A 13,648-nucleotide genomic window follows, 5' to 3' on the forward strand; every position below is an offset into this window, starting at 1 on the left:
AGAAAAGAAAGATGGTGTTTCTGATACTTTGCTGGCTTAGAGGGAAGACGATTTTGTCATTAGTACTTCCACTCATGAGAGAAAGCAGACCACCCAAATTTTTAGAAAGAATGAGAAACAGAAAGGTTATTTTGGAGAGATATGAGGAAATTATAATAAGGATTTTTCTTTCGAGTGTGAATAAATGTACTCCTGAGAATCCCAGATCCTCTTGTTATGGGCTTGGAGATACTTTGTTGCCATGCAACATATCTTTAGATGAATATTAAGTTAACATTTCTTAGTGTTTGTCTTTCATGTATACTATGATTTTGAAAGACTTTTTGCTCAGTAAGAGAGCTCCATAAGTATTCATTTGAAAATAAAATTTAACTATGTAAGATAATAGATTTGGAATTATCCAGGCATGATATAGCATATCTTTCTTCTTTTTTTAAGATAAGAGGCACACATTATGTATCATTTCCTGATTTATTTCTCAGCTAAAGTTTCTACCCCTAAAAACATATATTTGCCCAGAAAAGATGTGATATGACTACAAAAAGAATGAGTACAAGAGAAGATCAACTTTTAATTTATCTGTTTTTGTCTGAGAGTGTTTTAAATTGTACAGAACAGTTCAATGAGTGTGACTGACACATCTTTCCAGAATAAAAACAGCACCCCTCATTAATATTTCACAAGTGACTTCAGCTGTTGGATCTCTGACTTGAGGACACATTACCTACTGATGAAAGTTTAATTTTTATTTCCAGAGAATCCAAGTTGTAGACTGAATCATGAATTCAGAAGTCCGTATGATATTAAGGGTGAAACTTGAGGTAGGAGATGGAAGAAAATCAGTAAGAAAAGTTCACTCCATCAGATTTCCATAGCCCATCCACAACCATCTTTCCCACTCAGGGAACTAGAGAGGAAGGGAATCCTTCTGGGGAACAGCAGGATTTTGTGGGGAGTGTTCCTTCCTAGATATGGAAAACAACAAAAATAAATGACATAGAAAAGTTGAAAAAATATATTAATAAGATAGGATGGACTAAGTTATATTAAATTTGGCTTCTGAAATCCAGGGAATAAACCTATTCTATAAGTGGCATGAATCACAAATTCATACTGTTTGACACTTCTATGACAATCCCCAAAAGTTAACAAAGTGGAAATTGTACACTTCACAATATAATGTGAGCAGAAATTATCCACAAAACAACCTAAAAATGCCTAAGAACTAGAAAACCAAAGAAGTCCCTCCTAAATAATCATTGGGCTACAGAAGGAAATAAAATATGAAAAACAAGGCAGAAAATAACAAACAGGAAATGTTTTAAATCAACACCCATCAGACATGATGAAGCTGAACTCCCAGGTAACATCTTGAATTTAAAGATTTAAAAGGATAGAATCAAAGAATTGGGAAAATGCAGCAAGCTGAAATGCTGAATGTCTGCTTTTCTCTGAATCTTTTCTTCTACCTCCTTCAACCTCCTTTCCTCCACCCCCTCCCCAAGATCCCCAGTTCACCTATACAACATACCTACTGCTCCCTTCTGTTCCTCAGTGAATTCAGATCACAGAGGAAATCCTTTTGTTCTTTGTTAGGCCTGGAAACTCTTCAGCTACAGCCTTAGGGTTGGTAGAGAGAGAGCTAGGGCCTTTGGTCTGCATGAACACACTTGATTCCCTCAAGTCGACCTCCTGGTCAGAGTCTTATGAGTGTGATTCACAAAATAATTCGTAAGCAGGGTATAGATATAAATGGCCTAGAAAGAATAGAGTCTCTGATAACTGGAGCTAGAATGTAGCCACAGAAAGTAGAATCACATCGTGTTGTTCTTTCTATTCAATACATTTTTTTGAAATGAACTTCAGTTCAGAGAAAAATCTTTCTAAAGAAAGCAGGAAAAGGGAAAATGGGGAGTAGTGTATTAGTTTACATGCTTTAGTACTTTGGTTTTGGAGTTTAGAAACATTTCATTAGTTTCTGAGCTCTGTTTTCAGCAGTTTTTCCACAACTACTTGAACATCCTGATGCTTTTTGATGAAGTAATAGAATATGCCAAGTTTGTCCGCTTACGTTGCTGTGACAAAATACCTGAGAAAATCAACTTAAAGGAGGAACTCTTTGTCTCACAGTTGTATAGTTGTTTGGTCCTTTGCTTTTAGGTCGATGTGAGGCAGTACATCAGGGCAAGGGTGTGTGGTGAAGCAAAGCTACTCACCTCCTGTTGGCCAGGAGGCAGAGAGAGAGGAAGGGGCTGGGGTCCTGTTTTTGTCAGTTTTTTGTCTGCTGTGGCTAAAAGAACCTGACCAGAACGATTATAGAGGAGGAAGAGTTTATTTGAAGGCTCCCAGTTTCAGAAGTCTTAGTCCATAGAAGGCCAACTCTATTCCTCAGGGCTTGAGGTGAGGCAGAACATCATGGAGGAAGGGTGCAGCAGAGGGAAGTAGCTCACATCATCAGGAAACAGAGAGAGAGTCTCCACTCTCCAGATACAAAATATATACCTTATAGTTACGCCCCAATTCCCCCTCCTCCAGCCACACCCGACCACTTCAATTTATTCCATCAGGGATTAATTCACTGATTCGGTTAAGACTCTCATAACCAAATCATTTCTCCTTCCTGCATTGTCTCACATGGAAGCTTCTGGGGGACACCTCACATCCAAACTATAATATCTTCTTCAGGTATGTGCTTCCAATGACCTAACTTGCTCGCAGTAGGCCCACCTCCTAAAGTTTCCACTGCCTTCCAAAAGGATGGGGACCAAGCCTTTAACACAAAGTCTGTGAGAGACTTTTAAGGTTCAAACTATAGCACATGCCGTAACCTCAAGTGAAATAATTCTGTAGGTTGGGATTGTGGGATCCAGGAAAAAAGATGAGATAGAAGAACCATCTCATTTTAGAACTGGAGAGTTTGTATAGAATTGATTGCTGTATGTGGGTGAGTTGCATGCTTCTGTAGAAACTACAAACGCAGTGGGACATATGTGATGTAGAGCAATCAGGAAGAATAAGAGCACATGGGGAAAGCATTAATCAGGAATGCTACAGATGACCAGCCAAATGAGAATATGGCCAATACTTCTCTGATATAAATGAAAAAAATATTATAAGGAGAACAATAAAAGACTTTGATACCATGTTGCTAAAAGCAAGATATTAAATATCTTTAAGTCTCAGTTTCCTCATCTGTAATAGGGATAGTAATATCACCTCCCCCAAAACAAAGATTTAAAAAAGGTCATTAATTCATCTATTTATTTGGTAAATATTCATCAAATAAGGTAGATTTCAGGCACTATGTTGCAGGGGTAGTATATAAAATAGATAGTAAATAAGTAAGTACAGGGGCTGGGGAGATAGCTCAGTTGGTAGAGTGCTTGCCTCTCAGCACAAAGCCCTGGGTTCAATCCCCAGAACCACACACACACACACACACACACACACACACACACACACACACACACAAAAGGTAAGTACACTTACTTGGAACATGGCATATCCTATAATCTCATGGGCTTGGTCATGACATATCCTCATACTTTAAAGAATGAATAAGTATTCTGCAGGAAAGAAACAGTACTATGATAGGCTACTGACTTTGGCCTTGCTGTGAATGGTCTGAGACAGCTTCTTCCTTAAGGATGTTCCCCATTGATGAGGAGTCAGCAATACAAGGAGTCAAGAGGAAGAGGAGCCCAGGTAGATGTGTGAACACAGTCCTAGAGAAAGAGTTGAGCTACACCTTGACAAATTAAAAGAAATGAATATAGACTAGGGTGGTTGGAATCACAAAAGAAAGGAAGAAAGAAAATAATTAGGCAGGAGCTGGATCCTCTGTGGCCTTTTATGCAGAAATAAAGAGCTTGGATTATATTCCAAATGCACAGGGAGATGGCTAGAATGTTCTCAGCATAGTACCTGTCTCACAATGAGTGGTCTCTGGAAGTCAACAAAATGATCATGACAGGAGGAGAAGGAGGAAGAGGACAAGACACGTTGGAGCTTGCCAGAGGGAAGACACTTCTAGGTTAAACTAGGTCAATGTTCTGGATTTTAGAAAATCAGCTTTAAAATATCAGATAAAGGCTGTTTATTTATAAAGATATTAGGATGGACAAGTTTCATGAGACAAAATGCCTTAAAATTTGAACCGTGAAACTATGAAGCATACCAATAAAATACAAAGGATAATAACCAAAGAATATAATTTTTAGCCTTTGCATATCATCTTTTATTCCTTACTTCTTCTTCTTTCTTTTGAGTGAGAACACACCACTCTCCTGCTTATCCAGATCAGCCCCAGACTAGTTTCCAAAATCAAGTCTTAGCTAGGGGGTATGTCAGCCCGAAACTCAGTTTCCAGGCAGCCATGTGTTAAGTGTTACCATATGGTAGGGTTCTGTTTTCAGTTTTTGGATGGACCAAACCTAGTGCCAGCATACTTGGTTTGCTTTGAATTAAAATTTAATACTTAAATGGATTTTAGAAATTGTAAAATAAAAACAAATCTGGATTAATAGCATACAAACAAATGAACACATGCATTAAGATATGGCTTTGAGACCTGATCCATTCCAGATGTTAAAGCTTACTGCTTACTGGGCACTTGAGCTCACACTTAAAATGTTGTATAAATTGTGTGTGTGTGTGTGTGTGTGTGTTTCAACCTGGTTAACTTTAGCTCTCTGTACAGGAAATAGTCCTTTATAAGAACTCTTTTGTTTTATTGTAAACAAATGGGGTACAACTTGTTTTTCTGGTTGTATATGAAGTAGAGGCATACCATTTGTGTAATCATACATTTACATAGGGTAATGGTGTTTGATTCATTCTGTTATTTTTTCCTTTCCCCAACCCCTCCCACCCATCTTTTACCTCTATACAGTCCCTCCTTCCTCCATTCTTGCCTCCCTCCCACCCCATATTATGTCTCATCATCCGCTTATCAGCAAGATCATTCGTCCTTTGGTTTTTTGAGATTGGCTTATCCCACTTAGCATGATATTCTCCAATTTCATCCATTTGCCTGCAAATGCCATAATTTTATCATTCTTTATGCTGAGTAATATTCCATATTTTATTTATATATATATAAAATATATATAAATCACAGTTTATATATATAATATATATATATATATTTTTTTTCACAGTTTCTTTAACCATTCATCAATTGAGGGGCATCTAGGTTGGTTCCACAATCTGGCTACTGTGAATTGAATTGAGCAGCTATGAACATTGATGTGGCTGCATCTCTGTATTATGCTGATATTAAGTCCTTTGGGTATAAGCCTAGGAGTGGGACAGCTGGGTCAAATGGTGGTTCCATTCCAAGTTTTCTAAGGAATCTCCACACTGCTTTCCAGAGTGGCTGCACTAATTTGCAGCCCTACCAGCAATTTATGAGTGTACCTTTCTCCCCACATCTTCGCCAACACCTGTTGTTGCTTGTATTCTTGATAATCACCATTCTAATTGGGGTGAGATGGAATCTTAGGGTAGTTTTGATTTGCATTTCTCTTATTACTAGAGATGTTGAATATTTTTTCATATATCTGTTGATTGCTTGTACATCTTCTTCTGCGAAGTGTCTGTTCATTTCCTTAGCCCATCTGTTGATTGGGTTATTTGTATTCTTGGTGTAGAGTTTTTTGGGTTCTTTATAGATTCTGGAAATTAGCGCTCTATCTGAAGTATGAGTGGCAAAGATTTTCTCCCACTCTGTAGGCTCTCTCTTCGCATTGCTGATAGTTTCCTTTGCTGAGAGAAGGCTTTTTAGTGTGAATCTATCCCAGTTATTGATTCTTGCTTTTATTTCTTGTGCAATGGAAGTCCTTTTAAGGAAGTCTGATCCTAAGCCAACAAGTTGAAGGTTTGGACCTACTTTTTGTTCTGTAAGATGCAGGGTCTCTGGTCTGATTCCAAGGTCATTGATCCATTTTGAGTTGATTTTTGTGCAGGGTGAGAGATAGGGGTTTAGTTTCATTCTGCTGCATATGGATTTCCAGTTTTCCCAGCACCATTTGTTGAAGAGGCTATTTTTTCTCCATTGCATATTTTTGGCACCTTTGTCTAGTATAAGAAAACTGTATTTATTTGGGTTTATGTCCGTGTCCTCTATTCTGTACTGTTGATCTACCTGTCTATTTTGGTGCTAATATCATTCCATTTTTGTTACTATTGCTTCGTAGTATAGTTGAAATTCTGGTATTGCAATATTCCCTGCTTCACTCTTCCTGCTACCTCAAAAAAAAAAATAAAATAAAATACGTGGGAATCAGTCTAACAAAAGAGGTGAAAGACCTCTACAATGAGAACTACAGAACATTAACGAAAGAAATTAAAGAAAACCTTAGAAGATGGAAAGATCTCCCATGTTCTTGGATAGATGGAATTAATATTGTCAAAATGGTCATACAGCCAAAGGTGCTATACGGATTCTATGTAATTCCAATTAAAATCCCAATGACGTACCTTACAGAAATAGAGCAAGCAATCTTTTTTTTTTTTTTTTTAACGTATACTTTCTCTTCAGGAATTAGTTCACTCTAAGTGTAATCAGAAGCCATCTTGGATACTCCATAGGCGAAAATCCTTGGTCACAGTTTATATATTGGGGCTCAGGACCTGAATTGTTCAGTGTTAATAGGTGAAAGAAGAAATCAGCTATCTGGGCTTAATGCACAGAACTTTAGAATTTAGAAAGGTTCCTGTCATTTCTTTGCAAATGGGACCCATTAAAAAGAATGAACTTATTGTGATCCTTCTTCAGCTTTAGATATTCTTTTTCCTCTAGGTTATCCTGAAATCAGAAACAATAGCAAGTACCAGGGAAATCATAAAACATACCAAACAAAAAATTTCTGTGACTTACAAGTAGTGTTTGTATTTTGCTTGTGATAGCATATTTAAGTTTTAAGTCAATTCTGCTCAAACTTTCTGCTATTTCCTATGTGTTTGCATCATGGGACACCAGGTTTTTGGTTTTATGGGAGGGAAAAGTACAAGATGGTTGGATCATGCAACAACAGCTGAAGCCTCTACTTGGAAATTAGTACATTGCTTCTATGCACAGCACAGTCTGTTAAACACAGCAATTCCTATGGGTAAGCTCAGTCAATGGGAAGAGTAACTATTAATTCTCAATAGAGAGATATGGCAAGTCACATGGCCAAGAGCATAGATATTCAATCCTCTTATGGGAGGGAAGTGAATCATTATGAGAAAACAATGCAGTCTATCCTACTTTACAAGCACAAAGGAAAAAGATTTTCTTGGTGGGGGAAGAGGGGAAGTACAAGTTTACAAATCTGAGAATATTGAATGCAAGTAGTGCTGCAAAAATATCTGGGGTCACTTTAGAGCATTTTATAAATTTTTATTTCAATGTCTTTTTTAAAAGATAGTGGCTAATGCGTTGCCATGTCTGGGATCCAGGGAGAATACAGGCTTTCAGAATTAATGAGAGTTCGTTTCCAGAGAAAGAGAGAGAAACATGGCCAAAATCAATTGCACCTTCTAGGTTTAGGGCCCTTGAGCCCTATAAGTTCCTCTTAAAACATTTGGACTGCAGCTGCCTTTCTCCTTGCTAAAGTCCTTGAGTTTCATTAATCGGGTCCGAGGGGAATGACCCACTTAAGCTTCCTCTGATGCTATTTGGCTGTTTTTCTTCCTTCTTGTCATCTTCTAATGGGCGAAATAGAAAAGAGAGACTATAATCTTAGAGAAAGCAAATAGAACCCCGGAGGATTAGAGAGCAGGAAGGTCATCTTTCTCTTGTTTAATGCTTTCTGGTTTTCAAGAACTGTAGCATGTCTCTGTCTCTTTGAAAAAAAAATTAGAACATCATCCTGCACCTTAAAATGAAGGAATCAACAAGAATTTGTCAAATACCTATTTGCAAAGGTTATTTCTAGATGTTAAAGGGGAGACAGAGCCTTCTCTTCCCTCTGAGATTTTCTGTTTGATTAGAGAGAAATTTAGCATACTTTATTTCGATATGTGAAATTTGTGTTACAGATGTTGTAAGAGCTTGCAGAAGAGAACTGGTATGAGCCTGAGTCAGGGGAGAAGCATGTGATTATTTTTATGTCTGTCTTTACCATATGGCTGAGCCATAATTTATTTAGTTACCCACCTATTATTAGAACTTTAGAATAGTTTCAGTCATTGTCATTAGAGAGCATACTTTGATGTGGGTCAGGGTGCATCTTTGCATCTTGAATATCCTTGTGATGCATATTGCCAAGTGATCTTCCAGAACTTTGTACTTCTATCAGTTGTGGTTGAGAGTAAATGATGCCAACATATCCCCACCAGCTTGAATATACTTCAAAAATCTTCCCTTTGCTACCCTCCTAGATCATTCCTACTTGGCCTTCAGGTCTCTGCTTACAAGTTATATCTGCTGAGAATGATTCCATTAATCCCCTGGGATAAGTTCAGAGTCTGTGCTTAAGCCAGATCTTAAATCTGGACTTCAAGATCTTCTGTGTTGCCTTTTGCTATTCTGCAGTGAAATTCATTGGTGATATGAGCTAGTTACATACATCCTATTAAAAATATAAACTTGTGAGCACAAAATCAAGGAGAAATAAAACAATGATATAAGAATCATATTTTGTTCAGTATGTGAGAAGCCAGGGCATGCTGCACTTGAAGACAAAATGAAGTAGTCAGCTGTTTGGACCCTAAATTGCTGTGAATATTGCAGAACAAATGTAGGCTGACAAGGCTGTGGGGGTTGGTGACTAATTTTTCTGAAATGGTGACCAACCCTTGGCAGATTTCCTGAAAGAAAAAAAAAATAGTCCTTCCATTTATGCTCTTCCTTCTGAAAAATTCAGCATTATTAAAATTGTGCAAAGAGATGTTCATTTCTAATGTGTAAAACCAAGCTACATTTTATGCTTAATTACAAAACTTTCACCTATACCGAAATCACACAGGACCTAGGAGAATCCTGAAGATTCTTAGGAGCATCCTGGTGTGTGACTCTCTCCCTCACTTCTGGTTGGCTAGTGTCTTTGATCCTTAGCCACAAATGCCAATAGAATCTCAGCATCATTGTGATAATAATAAAAGCTTTTAAAAATGCCTTTTGCAAAAAACAATGCCCTTGCAAATTTCCCAAATGCCTATTTTGGGTACCTACTGAGAATCATTGGTCTAGTAATAATGCAGCACCCTGCACTTTCCCAGATGTCACACTTATCAAAATGCTTTAAAAGAATAGGTTCTCACCTGTTCTAAGTTCCTTATAGGCGGTGAATGTATTTCACAGTGCTATTGCCAGCACAGGTTCTGGTACTCATGGATACTGTGATAATGCGAATTAAGTGAATAAATTAACATTTGGGTGGCTAGGTCCTCCAGAATAATTTTATAGGAGTAGTTGTATGTTCATTGAATAATTCCTGATTATGATGAGAAGCCTACAGTGTTTCACCTTTAAAAATGGAGGCCAAGGCAGGAGGATTGCAAGTTCAAAGCCAGCCTCAATAAAAGTGAGGCACTAAGCAACTCAGTGAGACCCTGTCTCTAAATAAAACACAAAATATGTCTGGGGATGTAGCTCAGTGGTTGAGTGCCCCTGAGTTCAATCCCTGGTACCCCGCCCCCGCAAAAAAAGTCAAGAATAACAACAGTTGTCTTCTTTAGACAACTGTTACCAGGTATTTCACCAAGGAATTCACACTACTGTTTCATCTATTTGCTTTAACAATCATTTGAGTTAGGCTTGGATGAGGTAACCTGCTCAAGGTTATTAAGAGAGGAAACTTGTAAGTGATAGGTAAGCCTGGAACCCAGGGGTATAGACAGTGTTTGTTTTCACTGTATTACAAGAAGTTGGCTATTGACTTAAAACAGGTAGCCTTCACTGAATGAAGAAAAACTTTTCTTGTCTTGCTTTCTAAGACTTTTGTCTTTAATTAATCAGGATGCTAACAAACTTTCTGGCTTCACTTTTAAAAATATCAAGAATAACAATAGCTCTTCAGTAAGGCAAGGAAGAGCTGTCTTATGGTTTAAGCCATTGGTTCTATTGATAAAGTTATATGTGATAATAAATACATAAATTACTCTTACAATAATAAATAATAATAAGTTACTTTTATCTTCATACTTGAATTGATATATAATGCTTCCAATGGACTATGGATTCATTTTTCTACGATCATGTCTAGGATATTTCTATCAATATTAGTTTATGATATCAGTCCATATTTATTTTTCCTCTCTGTTGGGATATGATAACAGTTCTGAGGAAGAATACTTGGAACTTGCTACCTGTTTGAGGGCACCTTAGAACAAATTACGCACAGGCATTAATTCATTCCTTAAAAACTTAAAGAACTTACCACATAACATAGCACATAACATCTTCTGGGAATTTTTCCTTAGTAGGTGGGTGGACTAATTATTTGAAAATATTTTCAATTTTATCCATGGCTTGTGTTTACTCAGATTTTATTTTCCTTCTTTTTGAGATAATTTTAGTAATTTTGTATTTTTTCTGGAAATAACTCATTTCAAACACTCAAATATATTGACATAGAATTATCCATAGGATTATATTTAAAATATTTCATAGAATCTGTATGTTTGTAGCATCTTTGTCACTTTTAATTTTGTGTATTTGGGCTTTCATTTTCTTTATTAGACTTGCCCAAGATTTGTCTTTTATATCATTATTGCCCAACCTTCCTCAAAAACAGTTCTTCAATGTATTTATGAATTCTGTATCTTTTGAATACTATTTATTAGATTTTGCTTTTACATTTACTTTATTTTTTCTCAATTTAATGCTTTTTAGAGGCTAATTTTAAGTTCATTTCATAGGGTTTCCTTCTTTTTCTCTCTCTCTTTATTCTTTCTTTCTTCCTTCCTGTCTTTTGATTATAGATCTAGTCAAAACTTTTATATTCTGATAGGCAGTAATTTTGTTGTTTGTGAACTAATCCAAACTTGTAGATTTATTTCCTCTTTCACACTGTGGAAATCATTAGGGCATCTTCAAAATTCTTATGCTTTTGAATTTTATTGGCTTAAGATTTTATCAAGATGTAGTGATACTATATGGGGCTGAAAATGACCCTCTGTTTTAAAATATAAATATTACCTAAATTAGATTATTGTCTATTTTGAATCTGCCATTATTTGTAAATAATGCCAAAGTAATTGTATTGATTAGGATTATAGCTCTATCTCATCTTTTTGTTTAGGTTCAAGATAATGAAATTTTACTTGGAAAAGTATGTGGCAGTGAAATCGTCTCTCCCATTACATCCATTACTAACCATATCTGGATGAGGCTTATAATAGATGCTTCTGCCCAAAAGATTAGTTTCAGAGCTGTTTATCAAGTTGGTAAGGAAATTTCAACTTAATTTTAAGTGTGTAATTTACCTGATCGTAACATTTTGATTTCTTGAAATAATTCAGTAATTTTATGTCCTCAAGTGGTGAAGAAAATATTCTCATAAATATGTCACATTCTGTTATCTCCTTAGCATAATTAGAATATACAATAAAATTGGGGGAAATAATTATTTGTTTATGGACAAACACTACTATCATCTTTATATTTGCAGCTTGTGGAGGTGAATTTACTGGAGAAGGAGTCATTCACTCCCCTTATTATCCCAATGTGTATCCTGGAGAAAGGACCTGTAGATGGACCATACGCCAACCCCTAAGCCAAATCGTTATTCTCAAATTCACTGGCTTTGAAGTTGGAATTTCTGCCCACTGTGATACAGATTATGTTGAGGTAAGAGGAAAAAAATCTTCGGATCTTTGTATTTCATTATATGTTATTAAAAATACTACATCATGTTATCTTCAAATCAGTTATACGTAATGGAAGTCATTTGTAGAGACCAATCTCTCTTATGAACATAGAAAAATCCTTAATAAAATGCTAACTAACTGAATCTAGCTTATAAGTAGACTTATGTACCATGATTTAATGAGATTAATCCCAGAAGTATAGGTTGTTAAAACCATCCCAAACTCAATGAATATAATACATGTTATCAACAAAATACAGGTCAAAAAGTCCATGATAATCTCAGTAGATTACAGAAAAAGTATTTGACAAAATCCTACACATTTTCATGATAATAACATTTAACAAACTAGGGAAAAAAGGGACTTCCTTAATTTTATAAACGGCATCTTTAAAAACCCACATACTTAATGATGAAACACTAAATGCTTTGCCCCATGATCAGTAAAAAATTAAGATTGTTATGGTCTCAGCACTTCTGTCTAACATTATACTGGAAATCCTTGCTTGAACAAATTAAGCAAGGAAGAGAAAATAAAATGAATCTTGAGTGGATATGGAGAATATCACAAAGATTTCACACACCTAAAATATTTATTGAGAGGAAACATTATCTTAAGTGCCATATAAGAAACAGCATTTTTCTTTCCAGTTTTTAAGAGGTTGTGACCCGCATATTTGAAATCCATGGAACTTGTTGGTTCCCTATTGTGATAATTATTGTTATTTTTATTTCAACAGCATGTGGACAAATTCTTAAAGAGTCCACAGAAAGTAGACTTATTAAAAGCTGTGTGGTGGTTCATAGCAGGAACCTCAGTGTTGCAAGAGGCTGAGGCAGGAGGATTGCAAGTCTGAGCCCAACCTGGGCAACTTAGAAGACCCTGTCTCAAAAATAAAAGACTAGAAAGGCTTGGAATATGGCTAAGAATGAATTATAGTCCTACATATAGGGTCTAAAACCATGAAACTCTTGGAAGAAAACATGGTAATATTTGTGAACTTGGATTAGGTGAAAACTTATTAGCTATGACATAAAAGGTACAAATAACAAAAGAAATAATAGGGAAATTGGACTTCATCTAAATTAAGAACAATCTAGTTTTTTAAGTGAGCAAATGACATGAATAGACATTTCTTCAAAGAAGATATAAAAATGAACAAGTATGTGAAAAGATGTCCAACATCATTCATCCTCAGAGAAAATAAAAATCAAAACCATAGTGAGATATCACTTCTCAGCCCTTAGAATGGTTATAATCAAAAAGTCAGATAATAGCAAGTGTTGGCAAGGATTTGGAAAAATTGGAACCCTTACACATTGCTGGTGGGAATGTAAAAGGATGTACCCACTTTGGAAAACAGTTAGTAATTTCTCAAAAAATTAAACATAAAGTTTCCACTTGATCCACCAGTTACACTCTTAGTTTTATATTCGGTGTTAACAAAAGTATTAATCCACACAAAAATGTGTATGTGAAATGCCTACTATAATTTATTATATCATGCGCAAATAACAAATAATTATTGATAATTTAAAAAGTAGAAAGAAATGTCCACCAACCAATGAGTGGATAAATAAAATACAATATATATATATATATATAATATATATAGTGTGTGTGTGTGTATACACACATACATGCATACGTACAATGTAACACTATATGGCATTAAAAAGGAATGAAGTAATGATGCCTACTAAAATATGGGTGAGTTTTGAAAACATTATATTACATAAAAGAGTCTAGTCACAAAAGACCATATATCTTATGATTCGATTTATGGAACATCCAGAATAGGCAATTTATAGAGATAGAGAATAGATTAATGGCTGCCTGGGGCCTGATG

The 13,648-nt window shown here is 35.8% G+C and overlaps 1 protein-coding gene across 1 annotated transcript in view; it reads left to right on the forward strand.

The window, feature by feature from the left end:
* CUBN (cubilin) overlaps positions 1 to 13,648 on the forward strand; it is a 286,894-nt gene that overhangs the window by 46,681 nt on the left and 226,565 nt on the right. The window contains exons 18-19 of the mRNA XM_079108165.1: positions 11,232 to 11,376; positions 11,601 to 11,779. Of these exons, the coding sequence (XP_078964291.1) occupies positions 11,232 to 11,376; positions 11,601 to 11,779 (324 nt within the window). The remainder of the gene's footprint in view (positions 1 to 11,231; positions 11,377 to 11,600; positions 11,780 to 13,648) is intronic.

This window comes from Sciurus vulgaris, assembly GCF_902686455.1.
Source record: "Sciurus vulgaris genome assembly, chromosome: 12".
Taxonomy (NCBI): Eukaryota; Metazoa; Chordata; class Mammalia; order Rodentia; family Sciuridae; genus Sciurus; species Sciurus vulgaris.